This window comes from Falco biarmicus, chromosome 7 (genome assembly GCF_023638135.1).
Source record: "Falco biarmicus isolate bFalBia1 chromosome 7, bFalBia1.pri, whole genome shotgun sequence".
Lineage (NCBI taxonomy): Eukaryota > Metazoa > Chordata > Aves > Falconiformes > Falconidae > Falco > Falco biarmicus.
The window spans coordinates 1,105,064-1,122,731 of NC_079294.1; the positions used below are offsets into that span (position 1 = coordinate 1,105,064).

Consider the following 17,668-nt stretch of genomic DNA (forward strand, 5'->3'; position numbering starts at 1 on the left):
TCTGAAGCATTTAGCAGAATCTGTCTTGGTAAGAAATAACTTTGAGTGACACACGTAGTTCAGAAATACCTGAACTACTAGTCCTAAGTACATTTCTACAGTTTAAACAAAGGATGTAAGAGGCAGACAAACACTTGAAAGGCAAGCAGCGAGACTGCACAGCAAAGCAACGCTTACGAGTCAGAACATCGCTGTTGACTCTTACTTGTACTGAGCCACTATGCTAACCCTGTTCAAATTGCATTTTATGCCCTCCACCAAAAAGACAGCTGTAAAGCTTCTACACAGTTTGTGTCCACTCCTTGCTGTGGTACACCGGCAACCACTGGACACAAGCTTTACTGTCACCCCCGCACAGGCACTGGCCCCTGTGTGAAGTCAGGCTGCAATTCCCATCGCCGACCAGGGAAGAACTGTCAGATGAAATGGAGCTCATTGCCTGTCTGAGTTGTAAGAATGCAATTGATGATCTGGAGTGAAAAAAAAAAAAAGCAGAAAGAAATTACTGTAGAGAATTGTTCATGGAGCACTGAACCCTGAAAATCTTCCCACCTGTCCCCAATCTTGACACTCTTCTAATCGTGTCGGTCTGTTTAAGAAAAGACTTCTATCTGCAGACCTTGCCTCTCTTACGTCCTTAGAACATCACATGTTGATACCTGCAATGAAGCACTCAGGAGACAAGATTGTGGAAGGACCTGTTTACAAATTAGCCAAAGACAAACAAGCACTTAAGAGTTTAAAGATGGAATTAACATCAGCCACAAGCAAAGACTAACACTTATCAGCACTTTCTGTTATTTCTGTAGAGGTCACTTCCTACATTTCTTTTGGAAAAAAAAAAATAAAAATCTATTAGTGACAGAAAGGCCTGCAGGACTTGGCACAATCTGCTACAGCAGCCAAGCTGACCAAGCAAAGACTTGCACTGAACAATCTTACACAAAGAACCAGAAAGGTACTCAGAAATTGCAGTTGTTTCGCTTCCAAGCACTGCCTGGGAGAAGTCCTATAGACACTTCACATGGTTCAAAAGATGACAGCAGCATCCCAATGCACCTTTGAAGCCACACAATGATGTCACTTCAAAATACTGCTCCCTATAAGATGTCACAACACGAGGACCAAGGCAACTAGAAGTACCTGGACTACTTGTCTAATAGCTTGAGCACCGAAATGCCTGCCAGAAAGAGTTCAAGAAAACTCAGCAACAGTTTTGGAGTCACAAAAACCCAAGACACTGTCACAGACAGAACTCCATGGCTTTGGGGGACCAGGTTGCTACAAACTGAACCCTGTGGGATCTCTGACAGATGTTCCATTGAAAAGAAACGAGCTGAGCAACAATCAAGCAGGAAGCCAATGCTCCAGACCCAAGTACATTGCACTTTATGCTCCTCCCTGAAGCATATGGAGTTTTGCTGTTGCTTTCAGCCACCTTCCCCAGCCTTTTCCACTGAAAGTGGAGCACTGGGAAGTCTTCTTGAATCAGCTCTAAGGAAGGGAAGCCCTGGTGCTACCCCTTTCTCCTATTTATACCAACAACATTAGTGCAACAGTTCAAACATATTTTATATATAGCTCTGTGGCTTATTTCCAGGCAGAAGTAACTCAATGCTGGTGTACATATGTTTAGACCACAGCAATTGGAAAGAATGTCCCATAAATGCTGTTAACTGCTGCTCCACTGTGACCAGAACAGGCTCTACCACTGCAGAAATACAAGCCGCGTTAGGAAAAAAAAAGAAAGAGTCATCCACCCAGAAGCTAAGCAAGCCACTTGCCACCTGCACAGCACTGACAGACTTCCACTATAGCCCCAACAGATTTATAGCTTTAAATTAACAGCCAGCTCTTGTCACATCAAGATATAGTGCCTGACTGCTAAGAGACCACATAGAGGTGACCAGGGTGTGGGCCAGCATAAGGGCTGACATGCAATACATAAAGCATCTGCCAGTATCCACTTGCATTTTAAAATAATCTTATAAACATAAAGGCTGGACAAACAGAAGAGTCAGATTTGCATAGTCCTATTTGCAAACCCTGCTTGTACTGAAAACATCAGTAGTGCCACCATGTTTTAACGAGTCTGACTTTAGTCCAATACCCTAAGCTCACATACTGAAAAGAAACAAGAAGGGCAAGGTGCAGGAGCCACGGATCGACATCCAAAATGTACTTCCCTTGGTACTGGCTGCAGGGACTTCAGTGGCACATAGAGGAGAGAGGCACCTGCTCTAAACCCACAGGACACTGATCCCACTGCTAGACTTAGGTTTTAACATGACCCCAGGTGAGCCAGACCCCAGGCAGCAGCCCACAGGGAGACAGGTGTCTGCAATATTCCCTCTCCTAAAGGAGGATGCTTCTGCTACCACATGTAGACAACCACCAGCTGATAATTACCATGCCTTTCACCAGACTGTCCCTCTCATGGGCTGCAAAGACAGCTCCACCAGTCTTCCCAGACTACATTAAAACAACCTTGCATCACATTTTTCTTTGGAACAGCTAAATATTAACATGTTCTAAGAAAAAATACATATATATCTTGCCTTTTCTTATTTCTGAATCCAATGGGACTGGACTTTAAAGAGGAGCAAAGCATAATCAACACTTCAGAAGTATCTATAAAGGCACCAGCATCTTTGGTTATGTGATGTGGAAAAGTTAATGACCACCATCTCAGGCCTCCGCAGAGACAGGCGTCTCTTGTCCTGGAGGTTAAATAACCTAGCTTTATCCTTGCGTAAACCTGTTTGTAACTTCAGGGATAAAACTGCCCTTCCTGAACACGTCAGGTCAGCATCTTGCTTGGATCAGAAGAGGCTCTGCCAAGGAGCCTCTAACTGGGGAGAAAAGGGGAAACCAAGTACATATTTTGGGATAGATGATGGAGGTACAAAAGAAGAATGGAATTTTTCTGGTTAATTGTTTATTTGGTGGATGGGAAGCAGGGAAAGAGAAACAGTCTCTGTTCTGGGCTTCTCAGGACTGGTAACCCACATGGCCAGGGAATATGGATTAATGGACAAAGTGCAGCTGGTCAAAACAACATGATGAAGACACCTGCATGATATAGATATCAGGGATGCACACACATACAGTTATGTGTATGAAATGAATCATCATACATAGAGTCTGATCTTGCAATCAGCCACAGAGGCACTTATCTTTACGCCCACTGGGTGAAATGGAACTACTCACACTCATACTACCTCACACAAAATTAAGCACATGCTTGTATCCACAGGAATGTCACCAGCGTTTGCATTGTTTTCTTTCAAACCCTTCAAGGTCATCATGACTGTAAAAATGTTACACGAAGCCTTGTGCAAGACTTTGTGTACGTAACAGCTGTAACACAATACCAGTGGGACCTTATAGGCAGGGGAAAAGGGTGGGCTGTACGTTACTGTATTAGCAGGCACACTAAGAAAAGTAACATACGCTCCACCAGAATTGAATATGTTCTTCCTATTAAATACACTCAAGCAGAAAAATAGAAACATACTCACACCATCATGCAACCAGGCCCCAGCATTTAAGTATGCTCTACAATGCAAAATCCTGCTTGGCAGCTGTTTACAGCAGTTTCCTTTCTGAGGATCTGAGAAAAGCATCCACATTAAATCACAGTGGAGAGTGGGAGGGCAGGACATGGGACAGAAACCAGGTGGCAGACCTGGAAGTAAATCCCTCTTCCAGAGGGATGGCCACAACAGGTAGGCAGCGTTCCCTCTGCTGCCCAGAGACAAGACCCCCCTCCCCAGCACAGGAAATCACCCACTTTGGCATTTTATAATGGATTTTGCTTCTAAGCCCTTCCTTATGCCCCAACTGCTTCCGCAGCTTACACAGATCGCTGATGATTTACAGTTCTGCCACGTCCTCAGCACGAGAGCTCCCCAACTCAAGTAATCCCAAATGCTACACAAATGTGCTCCAGGCCCACGGCTCCCTGCCCCGCAGCCCAGGGCAGGAACGCCAGCTCCGCTCTGCCTGCAGTTAGTGTTCCTTACACCGCCACCTCCCCAGCCGGGGCTGCTGGCTAAGGGGAGCCGGGCTGCTCCTCCCAGTGACACAGGCCCTAAGTGCCAGAAAAAGCTACCCGCAGAAAGCGTTTCTGTTGCTTGCCAACGAACCTTTAAGCAATAGGTGATGACTGTTCCCAATTGTTTTTAAACCTCTGGAAAGCACTGACAGCAAAACTAAATGCCTTATCGCAGCAAGCACTCTCCTCTTCCTGCTGGAACATCACAGGGCTCTCCACAGCGAGCAGTACTTCACCCGTGGTAACCCGAGCTCCCCAGGTGCCCTGTAAACCACTTTTCTTTAAAAAAAAAGAGACAGATTTCCACAAACTGAAGTGGATCTAACGGGGCAATTCAGTTTCCTTGGCAGAGACAAAGCGCTGGAAGCTGCCCCCTGCATCCGTGCGACCGCATCCTCTGCCGCAGGGGACGGTGCCGCTGCCCAGGCAGCCCGGAGCGCTCGCTCGGCCAGCCCCGCTGGCCACCCGCGGCCTGGGGCACCGCAGCCCCGCCGAGGGGCCGGGCGCTGCCTGGAGACAACGCACACTCAGCATATTATATAGGGTTTGTCTAGACTAGAACTTGGTTTGTCTGGTTTTTTCCAAAACCTGTTTAAATTAGAATCACTGAGGTTGGAAAGCCCTTTAAAATCATCAAGTCCAACCATTACCGCAGCCGTGCCAAGCCCGCCGCTAAACCGGGTCCCTAAGCACCGCCTGTGTGTTGTTAAACACTTCTGGGATGGTGATTCGAACACTTCCCTGGGCAGCCTGTCCCATGCCTGAGCACCCCCTCAGTGAGGCAGTTGTTCCAAACACCCGATCTACATCCAACCTGAACCTCCCCTGCGGCAGCTGGAGGCCGTGTCCCCTTGTCCTGTCGCTTGTTCCGTGGGAGCAGAGACCGACCCCCCCTGCCCACAGCCCCTGTCAGGCAGCTGCAGCGAGCGACCAGGCCCCCCCAGCCCCCTCCTCTCCAGGCTGAGCCCCCCCAGCCCCCGCCCGGCTCTGGACACGCTCCAGCCCCTCAGTGTCCCTCTGGCCGTGAGGGGCCCAGAGCTGAGCCCAGGGCTCGAGGGGCGGCCTCACCCGTGCCGAGCGCAGGGGGACGGGCACTGCCCCGGCCCCGCTGGCCACGCCGTGTGGGACACCAGCCGGGGCGCTGCTGGCCTCCTGGGCACGCCGCAGGGCCCGGGCCGCGCTGGGGGCGCGGAGCCGCAGCCCACCCCGCCGCGGACACTGGCAGAGGCAGCGCCGCGCGCTCGGCGCGCCCAGACGCCCGGGGGCGGGGCCAGAGCGCCCCCCGCCTCCCACTGGCTGGCGGCCTGTCCACGGCGGCGGGGGGCGCAGGCCCCGCCCCCCCCGCGGCGCGGCGCAGGGAGCCCGCCCGGCCGAAGCCCGCCCGCCGCGGGGCACGGAGCAGCCGGGAGGCGCCCGGCCACCGCCAGGCTGGCAGCGCGCAGGCAGGCCGGTCCGCGCAACGGCAGCCCCGGTGCTGCGCCGCTCGCCGGCTGCGCCCCAGCCTACCGCCCGGCAGAAGGCCGAGGCAGCCCGCTGGCTTCGCGGAAGGTGGTGCTGGCTCTCGGGCCCTCCTGGGCAGAGATGGCCGTTCGAGGGCCCGGAGCAGCTGCCACGCACCGCAGAGACAGCCCAGGCACTGCATCTTCTGCCCTGCCTCCCACCGATGGCTCCGTTCACAAAGTATGGATCACAGGTCTCGGAAAGCAAAAAGCTTATCTGCATCCCCGCTACAGAAAGCTGGCCAAGAGCTTCGCGAAGCAAGCCTCTGTCAGCCCCCCACCACAGCGGCGATGCAGGAGACCCGCTCTTCCAGACGTTATGGCCATCACCACAGCCAAAGCAGGTGGCAGCGAGGAAGCTGAGGCAAGCTGCCTCTAGCCCAGAGCACCCTGCCCGCCCTCCTCCCCCAGCGCCAGTTATTCACGCCGCTGATTGCATGTCAAAGACATCTCAACAGCTTAGCTCGGGAAGCCTGCAGAGACATGCAACACAAGCCGTGGATTATCAGGACGATTATCCTCCCAGTGCACGAGAGAATCCCAATTCCAGCCTCAAAAGCAGCTCAGGCTTTTCAAAACAACTACTTCCACTGAGGCCCACTGCACGCTCATCAGAAATACTTGTTAATGCATTTCATTAAAAGCGGTTTATGTCATCCCATCCCCATTCCCCTCCGCAACCACTCCCTACAGCAGGGTTCAGGCACAGGCTGGACAAACACCCTCCAGCTAGCCCCCACGGTTGGGCAAGGGACGCAGAACCATTTCTGAAGCCTGTCTGGCCGTGATTCAAGGCAAGAAAACCAGGTGAGCTGGGACAAGAAGGGACTGAACGAATGAAGCAGATCCCAGATTTATCCATTCCAGTTTACAGTCAGCAATGCTTTTGGACTCAGCTGCTCAAGAAGGATGACACCCCAAAGCAGGTTTGAAACAACTGCGCTTGGGACCACTATATCTAGCTCAAAACTGGGAGGTAAGCCAAATGCAAGGAGTTATGCAGCTGTTCTAAAACCCTGGATGCTGGGACACCTCGCAATAAGTGGGTAACTATCCTGTCTGGTTTCCATTGAGGGGGAAAAGGCTCAGAGACAGTCTGCAGCACACAGCACAGAACCCAAAACGATTAATAGCATTTAAAAAAAAATACACAGCTCTGTCTCAAGGTTCACTCTACCATTACACATTTCAGCAGCACAGAAGCGTTGGTGAGGAGCGTGAAAAACATCACTCTTAGCCCAGACAAAGCTCTTGCAGAAAAGATGCTAATATTGATGCAATGTAATTGGCAAAAAGAAGTCCTTTTACTGGTATAGCCTGTTTCTTTGAGGGACAGGATCATTCAATAGACTCTTTTGACGCTGTGTCACCACGAAGACAGCTTGTCGTGGAAGCTCAGCTTGCAAATTGTTTCTAAACACAGGCAAGTGCTTAGCCAAGTACACCCCTACACTCATGCCCACTCTGGATACCTCCAACACCATCCCCATCCCCTTACAGTCCAGGTCACAGCCCCACAGTACAGCCATGGCTGAAACACTGAGCACCGAGGGTTGCCACCAACAAAGGAGGCAGGTCTTGCACACACTCCTTGCACCCTCAGTCCTGTTCGATGTTTCAGCAACTCCAGCATCTAGACTGCATCAGGGACTGTGCAATGAACTCAAGTTCCTTTGGTGCAAAGTCCTGGCCTGAGCAATGGCGCTTCCCCCCCTTCAAATGAAAGCATCCCTAATACAAACAAGACTTCAAAGGCAAGCAGCCCCTTATGTGCTACTCAGAGGTGAGTAACTGATTTCAAAGCCCTTGGGAGAGCTCAGAGGCTACCACTGTCGAGCACAGGAGACGCAGATAACACTTCAGGACTGGCACTTCAAACAACAACTGCCCTGTGCCGGGCCTGCCTGCCGATAAGGAAGGATTTCTGAATGGGCAACACTTTTTCACAGTGCCTACTTGGAAGAAAAACAGGAGCAAAGAGCTTTACAAGTCTGTATCCCTCAATCCACTGACACTGCCATAAAGTTGCCTTCTCCTTTCAGAAACTCCTCCGTCTGCCTGCTCTCAAGCCATTTGTTAGTGTTATGACTCTCTACCACTATGCAACCTCCAATAACCTTCTTTCTTCCAGAGAAAGGAGTCTCTCTGGATCCATGAGGGGGAAATTTCAGCCTAACTATGTGAAGTGTTTTTTTAATTTCTGCATCTCCTAAACATCACTGTAAGGAAAGAATGCCATTGTTCAAATTCCACCAGGTATGAGATCTCCTATTAGTTGTTAAATCACATCAGCCTTCTTGACCAGCCGTGAGTTTTAATACTGTATTTGGGAGAACAAGCAGGACTGGGTTTTATTGCTATTGACTTGGAAACACTGAATACACCAGCAGTTCATAGGCTGTTCTATAGTACTATTTTCAATCAGTTTCCCCACAGTAACTAACAACAGTACTGGTCTCCTGGGACACTAGCAAAATTACAAGGCTTACTGGGGTTTCCACAGCTCTAATTCATATGGTGCTTAATCTGCTTGAGCCTGTTGGAAAGTCATCATCACCAAAGCTACTGAAATCATTAGTGACAATGGAACCAAGTCAGCATTTACAACAGCACAACAGTCTGGGACTTTTAAGCAAATAATCCTAAATGAACACACAGTCCTCACATGGGAAAGGTGAGAAACATCCCTGGTAATCTGCAAGAGGCTGGGCTCTGTGGCTAAGGCTAAGATTTGGCCTCAGAGGATCAGGATTCAATTTCTACATCTGCCTCAGACTTCCTGAAGGAGTTTGGAGCCATGTCTGTACAGGAAAAGCATATCCCGTTCCCCCTGCACCTTTTTTTTTTTAAGCCTGAAGCTCCTCTGGGCTGGGTCTACTTTGTCATGTGTCCGTCCAGCGCTCACCAAAGGAAGGTAGTGATGGGGTGCTCCTGCAGTCTATGGTCATACGAATACCAGCAGTGACTCACCTTTGCGCCAATATTTTTGAAGACAGATCACATGGCACAGATCCACTGCTGGTTACAACAGCCGCAGGCCTCAGCTATATTTTCCTTGCACAACATGCAAACATGCTCAGGGCAAGGCTAAGCACCACTGTGGTGAAAGCAAATAGTGGGAGGTTTTCTCTGAATTGCAGTAGCCACCCTTCGGTGGGCACAGCCTCAGCAGAGTCTGCAGGGTTTCAGGCACAGGGACCAGCCCACATCTGAAGCTGGAAACCAGAACAGAAAGCGTCCCGCAACCCTGCTACGCACGTACAGGAGCCCTCAGAGACTTGCAGCTCTGCAGAGGCAGGTACATCAGACATAAAAAGAAGCCTGAAGTGACTGAAACTGGGCTTGGTGCTAGTTAATTATTTAGACCTTAGCTGGGATCACTCAGCACTAATGCCAGGGCTCCATTCTGCTAAGCACTGTTTGAGTGCCATGTAAGTGCCACTCCCTGCCCCAGACAGTGAGACAAGAGACCTTTTAAAAAAGCCAAAGACTAGCTAGTGCACGCTGTTTGCTTTCACTCTCACAGAGAGAACTGTACCAAGACTAATCAAGCAACTTCTCCCTACGACCTGATCAACAGGAACCAAAATATCTACTCAGATTCACCAGGCCAACAAAATGCTGATCATCGCTTTCTCAGCTGGAAACGGAGGTGATGCCCTGCAGTTGCTTTCCACTAGACACAGAGGGGAATGAAATAATACACAGGCTCTTGCAGACCCTTGATGATACAAAAGCAGATAGTGGCCCAACCTGGCTGGACTCCCAACCATCACTTCAACTGTTCTGTCCTCCTGAAACTAATGAGGCAATACACCACAGGTAGTACCAAGCACACAGCTAGCGAAACAGATGGCACACTTTGGAGGATGTCCCTTTCCACTGTGTCCGTGGATGCCTTTCTCCGCCACACCTCCATACGCCACAGCGAACAACAGCTCTGACCAGCCAGCAGCAAATGTACCACCTGCAACATCTCTGACCAGCCCTGACCTCTGCCATTTTACCATCCCAGCCAGGTCTCTGGCGAAACCCTACATGCTTCACAGCCCACTGCAGAACAACAGCCACCAAGCAAAAGGGGGTCATCAGTCTATATGTGTACGGCTTATCCAGCACAGCAGGAACAGAGTAAAACCTGCTTACGAGTCTGTCCAGCCAGGTTAGCTAAGTCCCACGTGCCTTCTCGGAATACCCAGCTCATCTGAAGGAGGTAAAGAACAATACGCAAGGCGAGGCCTCAGCAGCTCTAAAAGACCACCCAGGTAAGGAGCATATGAGCACCCAGGGAAGCAAGACCCATTTAAACCCACCAGGCAAATGACCTGGTTTGTGTTATTTATGCTGACTGCACCCCAGCTGTTAGCACATTGTCGCTCTCCCCCCGTCACGGAGAGGTCTTCCTGGTGCCTCTTACAGTAAAGACAGCACATTGTTTAGGGGTGGTTAGAAGGGCGGATCTTTCCAGCAATCTTGTCTCAAAATTGGCAAGAAGGATCACAGTGGCTCATGGATACTGTTGCAGGCTACAAAACCAAACATGTCAAACTGTTATATCCTTTTATATCCACCATACTTCAAGAACTGAGAGCAATCGGTGTTACAGTCCTCCAGCAGAAAAGCTTTGGCTTTGATATGCCCTGTGGCTCTAAGTCACGTTCAACACTCATGTTTGGCTCCAACTCAGGCCAGGAGAGCTAGCCAGATCACTCTGTAATTTCAAGTCAAGGCATAACATTCTTATAGCAAAGAATGGAACAAGGAAAATCTGTGTGTGAAATGAACACAGGGTCATCCTGAGCACTGTGTATTTGAGGATGGGGTACAGGGGACAAGAGCAGCCCCACAGGGAAAGATTCAGCCCCTAAGCTACGAGACTCTCAGTTGTTCCACTGACAATCCACAGATACAGACACGCCACCGAAATGCAGGTCTGGCTGCGGAGAAGCTAACCAGCCTCCGTTCTCCGCTTTAAGGGTCGCTGTTATAAGCCTGACCAGACACAGACAGGAAATCCCCTCTGCCTCTGGACAGCAGCCCCTAGGCTGCTGGAGCAATTGGGTGTGTTCAGACTGAGCGGTGCAGAGCTGGGAGAGAGATCCCTAGCTACCAGCTGGGGCCAAGCAGCATTCGTGGAGGCTGAAGCAGAACAGGCACAGCAGCAGAAGGCCAGACCAGGGCTAGAGGCATCCTCTCAGCTGTGCCACTGGCTGCGCTGGTCCCAGTGCTGGCGGTCTGAGCACCACTCAGACTCCAGTGGAGTGCAGAAGGGCAATACTGCCTGAACGGCTCCTCAAAAGCACTACCATTATGTGAAAGACCCTTCCAAATCCTGCCAAAACAAAAGCTTATGACAGCATCAGACAGGCTGCTCTCTACTTCACCCACAGAGTCAGGCTGCTCAGCCCCACAGCCAGCTCCCTGGGAAGTTCTGCCCATGAGGAACCCAGCACGTTCTGCTGCTGCAGGACCAAGTTGTACCCAAAGACTTACAAAGAATCCCACTCCTCAACAAGCCTCAACTTCACCTTAAATGATTTAATAAGAGGTGATGATTTCTGAAGCGTTTGTATCAGTGAATCAAACTTGTGGGTTTTGGTTCTGCTCCAGTTCAGGTTCAGCAGTTCTCTGCTGATCTGGTTAAGACCAGTAGTGGTCTAAACTGATTCAAGTTGGAAGCTACAATATTTTCAAACAAGAAGGCCTGTGTACTGAGGGCAGGAAGCCACAGCCAGGCCAGAAACATTACTCCACTCTCCTGTGTCCAGGACAGCTTGTGGTCCTAGCTGAGCCCTGCAGCTTCTCAAGGGATTGAGGAGCTGGAGAACTGCATTAGGAACACAAGGGGCAGGGCAAGGCATGAGGGGTCTCAAGCTTCCATGGATCCGCTTCCCTCTTAAATCTGTGTCTGCTCGCTGGCAGGACACAGAGGTATGCGTACATGTTTCTGCTGCCCTAACGGGGAAGCTCCCATCAGGCTGACGGGAGCCCAGAGGCTGGCAGTAAGAACAGACCATGCCTCACCAAAGGACGACAGGAAACACTGTCCCACTAGGAGCTACTTAGTCAGGGCTCATTTTCAGAACAAAAGCTCTCAAAAAGGTTTTGTGGAGCCACCCAGTCCAACCCAGCATCATGGAGCAGCAACAGGCGCTCCAGCTGCACATGTTTGCACGACACTTGGCAGGGGAGAGACCACAATACAACAGTCCCCGTGCCGAATGACTTCCTGCTGGGGAATGTCAGGTTTTAGTCGAAGCGTTCTTTCCAACTTGGCAACTTGAAATATTTCTGGCTTAGAAAAAAAAAACAAGAGAGATCAAAGAAATATGCAGCAAATTCCAAATCTGTGTGGTTTTGTGTTTGGGTTTTTTTGACCCACTAGCTTACCTTCTTCGGGAAAAGCCTGTAGCAGACTTCGTAGCAATTTGTTTCTACATTGATATTCATAATCTGGTTTGACTGAGTATACCCGCCACACGTACACTCTACAATAGGCACAGCTACATCAGTTTAAAAGATGCTTATATTGTTAAGCTGTACTCTTGTGAACATGAACAGTCCCTGCAGGAACTGTACCTGTTCAGGTGCATTACTTCTGTAAGCAGAGAGATTTACATAGCCAAGCTGCAGGGCAGTACAGCAACCAGGACATTTTAGCAATGGGAGACAGCTTGACCCTTAACTTCCCCACTGTCCTGCTAGTGCCACTCATTCAGGGTGATCGATGCTGCCTAAAGGCACTCTGTGCCCAGTTTTTAACCCTGCATCTCTACTGGAATGACAAGCACGGTGACGAGATGCATGGCCGGGTTTCTGGTAGGGCTAGTAATCATCTAGAAATTGAACACAGGCCAACCAACTTATCTGAGGAAATTTTAGCTTCCAGGCACCACACAGACACATTACAATCCCAACAATCAACAGGTCTAGACTGAAGTCACTGTACTCTGGGTCTATATTTGTTCAACACAAAAACCAGAGATCTGGAGAGGACAGAAAAAGTGGATTTGAGCCACAAACATCAGAAGACAAAAACAGAAAAGGTCTAAACAGAGTTAGTCAGACGGCAACAAAAATCAGGACTCCCACAAAATATAAGTTGTTTCCAAAAAGCAGCAAGAAAACAAAACACTACACCCAACTTGCCAACAAACTTTACTTAAAGAGCTCCCATTCCTTCCCCTTATTTTATTTATTATTTCTTTCAAGTATCAATGATTATGTATTGGTTCCTTAGTTTTACTCCTGTAGAGATCTCCTGTAGCTGTTCCGTAAAACCAGGCATTAAAGTATAGGCAAGAAATAAGTCCTAATAAAAGTCACAAAACAAGTTCTCTCTTGTACAGCTCCCAAGTAACACACTGCAAGTCCTGCACAGCCATCATGCAAAATATCTCTACTTACACACACTCCCCCTTCCAGAGCAATGCACAAACAGGTCTGCGGAGCCAGCCTCCCACAGCCTGCCCACATCCAGCCTGGCATTACATGTCTGCTTTGCTGTAAGGAGCCAATTTTCACAGGGCTTCTCTTCAGCATGACAAACTGTCCAAGGGGTCTGTCCCTCACCGCTGAGACAGCCTGGCAGGCTTCACACCACCAAAGGGTTGTTTAGGAAAGAGCAGGGACACCATGGACACTTTGCACTCGTGGGGAGAAAATCACAGCACTGGAAGCTGAGGCAGTCCCACTGAGGGTACTTGTCCATCTTAAATTGAGCAGCTGGTTGCAATAAAGCTCAAGGGACTCAGAGGAACCACAGGGCTGTTGAGGGCTTGCTCTTCACCTACATCTGCACATACAAAGCACACTATCACCTTTCAGGCATTAACTTAGCGCCGCAGTCTTACTCCATCCTATGCAACCAAGCAGCATTCAGCATAGGTGACCAGCCAAAGCTATCAGCTTCATAGCCCCTTCCATATTTCATGTGACTAGAGTCACATGCATCTCTTGGAGCAGTCATTTCTCAAAAAGTCCAAGAGACAAAGCAGCCTGAAAAAACCCTCTCTGCAGGTCAGCAAGGATCCTTCAAAAGCGATGTGTATGATGCTCAGCTTCATTTCCAAAGGATTTACACTCACAACAAATTGGAGACTGAGAGGATCTGTTTCCTGCTGTTTTAGAAAAGTAGTGCTGCTTCTCACCTTGGAAGGCAGTGGAGCACACACATAGCAGAGGGAACATCTCCACAGACATCCAACATATGTTGGATCTTTGGTAAGGGGCCCACTCCTTTTTGCCTTGCCTGCTCCAGCTGTCCCGCTGAAGGCAGGCCATAACTCACTTGAGGGAAATTCAGAGCAGATTGCTTTAGGAAACCAGCACCAGCACCTAACTCCTCATCCTGACAAATTGCTTCTGCCAGCAAACTCCCCATCGATTCCTTTGCATCTCACTGATAAACTGCTTTTACTAACAAGATACACAAAATCCAGCCCTCAAACCCTAATTTGATGGTGTTCGAATGAATCCACGATATCCCTAGGGGATCAGACAGCCCTGGCTGCACACTGGAAGACAGCACAAAGGATACAACGGAGCTCCTCCAAAACTCATGTCAAAGCAAAACAAAATGAAACGGGTATCAGGGAACAGCCAGCATACGTAGCAGTAGGTCCCAGCTCTGAAAAGGAGTGTGCAGCCCTCAGCTCCCGTTCCTAGAGCCAGAATCCAGTGCCTGCTGTAGTACATGGTGGTACAGGTGGCTTTTGGCTCTTTCAACAGAGGTCTCTGCAGAATAGAGATCAACAAACTGCTCCTCAGCAACAGCTGCAAAGTACATTTCACTGGCAGTCCACAGGCTGCATTAAATGCAACACATTGCACACACCGAGGTCATGCACAAACACCAAGGACCCTCCTCTTAACAACTTTGAGGAAGCCGAGCAGGTTTTTCTCTTGCTTGACAAAAGAAGTATATTGTGTTCCTTGGTATTAAACAGCCATCTCAGGGAAACTCTGACCTGAACCAAGAGTTCTGAGACGAGGACTGCAGGCTGGGGACAGGCCATTTAAGTAAGGTGTCATTTATTTCCCCTGAAGTTTTAATCACACTCTTCACCCTGAGAGAGAAATTTTGAAGCAGTACTGTTTTGAGACAAATGAATGTGCTTTCCAGTCATGGATTACAAGCATTTCTTATTTATTAGTGAGTCTTCACAAGATGGGAGGGATTAAGCTTTCTACTTATGTGGAGAGCGAGCTATGCAAAGGCTGTGGTTTGCCCAGGTTTACAGGTGAATCAGTGGCAGGGGGAGAATGAGGAGCCCTGACTCAGAGGCACCTGCTGTCAGCACAAGGCAATGCCATCCAGCTCCTGTTCTCCCTGCAGCTGGGGTTAAGTCATCCTCCTCTCCTCATGACACCAGTCAATTCCCAGTGAGTGACTGGCAGGAATTCTCCACGCCACCAAGAAGAATGATGGATTTTTCAGGTAGAAGCAATGACGCCCCAGACAAGACATCCCCAAGGGAAGCGGAGCTGAGGCACACGGAGGAGGAACACAGAGGAAAGCTCATCCAGCAGGCCTGTGGAACACAGACCCCATCTGAACACTCACCTCCGAGACATATCTCACATCCTCCATCTTTTGGATCCTCCTACCCTTCCCCACATGCTCACAGAACACTCTTTTGCAGGGTTGAGAGCAAGTGCTTACAGAGATGAACAGGCTCTTGTGTCTCATTAGCTGCTGGTAATGGAGGTTAGCAGTTGGGAACATGGAGGAAGAGGCAGAATTCTATTTCTCCTGTCAGGCATCCATAACAACACACACCACAATGCATGAAATCCCAAAAACTTTCTGATACAGACCCAGTACGTACCACACAAGTGAAAAGAGTGTGTCTCAGAAGTGGGGATCTGGGCTTTAGCAAGGATCCACAGTGCAGTAAAGACCCCAACTAAAAGACAGACTACAGTCATGTATCAGTTGCTCTGCATCACTCTACAGTTACACCAGGTCTCCCACAGCAGTATTGTTTGCACAGACAGGACCTTAGGCAACAAAGTTAAAGCATGCCAGCCGCACCACATGGCACTCACCTTGCTGCCTATATCTTCACGCTTGTTCCCAGGCTTGCTTCTCCTCAGCTTAATGGAAGGGGAGCGAAGTAGGTTTTTGATCCGACTTGTTATTGTAGACCCTTCGACCGACATCATCTTCAGGTGCCAAGAGGGTATTCACCCCACAGGCAAACTGTGCCTGGGGAACGAGCCCAGGTTTGAGGCAGGAATACCAACGTGCTCAGCTTTGCTCACACGCGTTCACATATCTCTCAGCGATTCTGCTTGGGAGCTCCACTCCTGTTACACCACAAAGCTATTAACAGAGGCTGGCAGGCTTTCCTTTTGCAGAGTCCAGAGGATCAAATCAGCAGTAACCTAAACTGAAAGATGCCCCTGTGAGTCAATCCGGCATTTGCAATAAATTCTAGCCTCGTTCTTCACCAAGAAATGCCAAAGGCAAGAGTTTACTGGTGGGCACAACATTACTTATTCTCGGAGGCTTCCGCAAAAACTATCATCCTTTAAGTATCAATTAGCACATCTAAACCAATGCCCTGATCCAAAATTTAGACCTTTTGCACTTCAGTATCGCCTCACAACAAAGGCAAAGCCTCGTGCCACGGGAGCGGCTGTGGGTGCACCCAACCCCACCGCTGCCCCACAGGCACCCACCGCACCGCACCGCGCCCTCGCGGCCCGCAGCGCTCGGTGACCGAACGGCAAGCCGCGGAAGCCCACCGAGAGCAAACGCGGCGAGTTCCCCACTCACGGTCTGGCTCTGCTCGGAGCACACATCTGCAGCGGGTGCCCCGAGGAGGCAGGCGGACCGCACGGCACCCCCGCCCCCGGCACGCCGCCCGCGGCCGCAGACCCCGGCTCGCCCCCCCGCGGCCCGGCCGGCTGGAAGCCCCCGCTGCAAACGGGGGCGGCGGGAAGCGGGCGAAAAAGGGGGGAGGAGGGGGAGCGGAAGGTCCGATCGGCACAGCCGCCAGCCCCTCCCGCTGCGGCCTGCGGGGCGCCCCCGCCCCAGCCCCAGCCCCCGCCGAACCCGCCGGCTCAGCCTCTCCTACCTGGCGCCCAGGAGCGGCTCCGCCGCCGAGGCCGGCGCCCACGGTGCCCCGCAGCGCCTGCCCATGCAGCCGGCCTCCCCCGAGGAGGGGCCGCGGCGCGGGCCGCCCCCGCGGGCGGGGCGGGGGCCGTACCCTCGGCGGCGGCGGCGGCGGCAGCGAGGGGGCGGCTCCGCAGCCTCAGGACTCGGCCAGGCGCGGGGGGCCGAGCCGCCCGCCAAGCCCCGCGCCGGCCGCAGCGGCCCAGAGCCGAGCGCCCGCCCCGCCGCCCCCCCCCGGCAGCCCTGCGGCCGCCCGCCCGCGCTACGGCGGCCCGCGCGGGTCAGGCCGCGGCGCGGAGCGGGGGGGCGGCGGAGGGACACGGGGCAGGGATGCGGCGGAGGGATCGCGCCGCGCAGCGGTACTGGGGCTTTGAGGGGGCACCGGGGCTTTGAGGGGGCACCGGGGCTCTGAGGGGGCACCGGGAGCGCGGCCCCCAGCCGGCAGACGGGCCGGACCCGCGGGAAGGCGAGGGGGCGCAGTGAGGCGCCCCGCCGTGCCCGCCCCCCTCAGGGTCGCCCCCCCCCGCCTCAGGGCCTCGGGCCGTGTGCCCCCGCCTCCCCTCAGGGCCTCCCCCCCCTCAGGGCCCTCACCACCCTCGGGGCTCTGGGCTGTGTGCTCCCTGCCGCTGTCCCCATGCCTGGGGCAGGGGGTGCTGCACCGCCCCGCCAGCCTCACGCACTGGGGAGCCATTTCTGGCTCGGTGTCACAGCCTGCCAGTGCTGAGGGGACCCCCCCGGGGAAGTGACAGGGCGGGGGGCTGGGGGGCTGCTGTCCTGCCACCCCGGGTGGGAGAGGGGACAGCGGGGTCAGCCCGTGCCCGTGTGCTGTGGGATAGCTGGGCTGGCCTTGCCGCACACAGCATTGCCATGGCACCCGTGGGGTCTCCAGGCCTTCTTGAGGGCCATGGTGCTGAGGGTGCTTCAGGAAAGATGTGGGTCCTGCATTTTGCTACAGAGGTGAGAGTGTTGAGTGAGCGCCTTACTGCCGGG

At 51.8% G+C, this 17,668-nt stretch overlaps 1 protein-coding gene across 5 annotated transcripts in view; it reads right to left on the bottom strand.

The window, feature by feature from the left end:
* MAPKBP1 (mitogen-activated protein kinase binding protein 1) overlaps positions 1–16,916 on the bottom strand; it is a 103,917-nt gene extending 87,001 nt beyond the window's left edge. For 3 of the 5 annotated variants that reach the window (XM_056346161.1, XM_056346164.1, XM_056346163.1), the window contains exons 1-2: positions 16,641–16,915; positions 15,607–15,950 (exon numbers count right to left, since the gene is read on the bottom strand). In XM_056346161.1, the coding sequence (XP_056202136.1) occupies positions 15,607–15,723 (117 nt within the window). In that variant the 5' untranslated portion in view covers positions 15,724–15,950; positions 16,641–16,915. Of the gene's footprint in view, positions 1–15,606; positions 15,951–16,640 lie in introns of all 5 variants that reach the window. The other 2 variants (XM_056346160.1, XM_056346159.1) reach the window with 2 other exon arrangements.
* Positions 16,917–17,668: the final 752 nt, after the last annotated feature.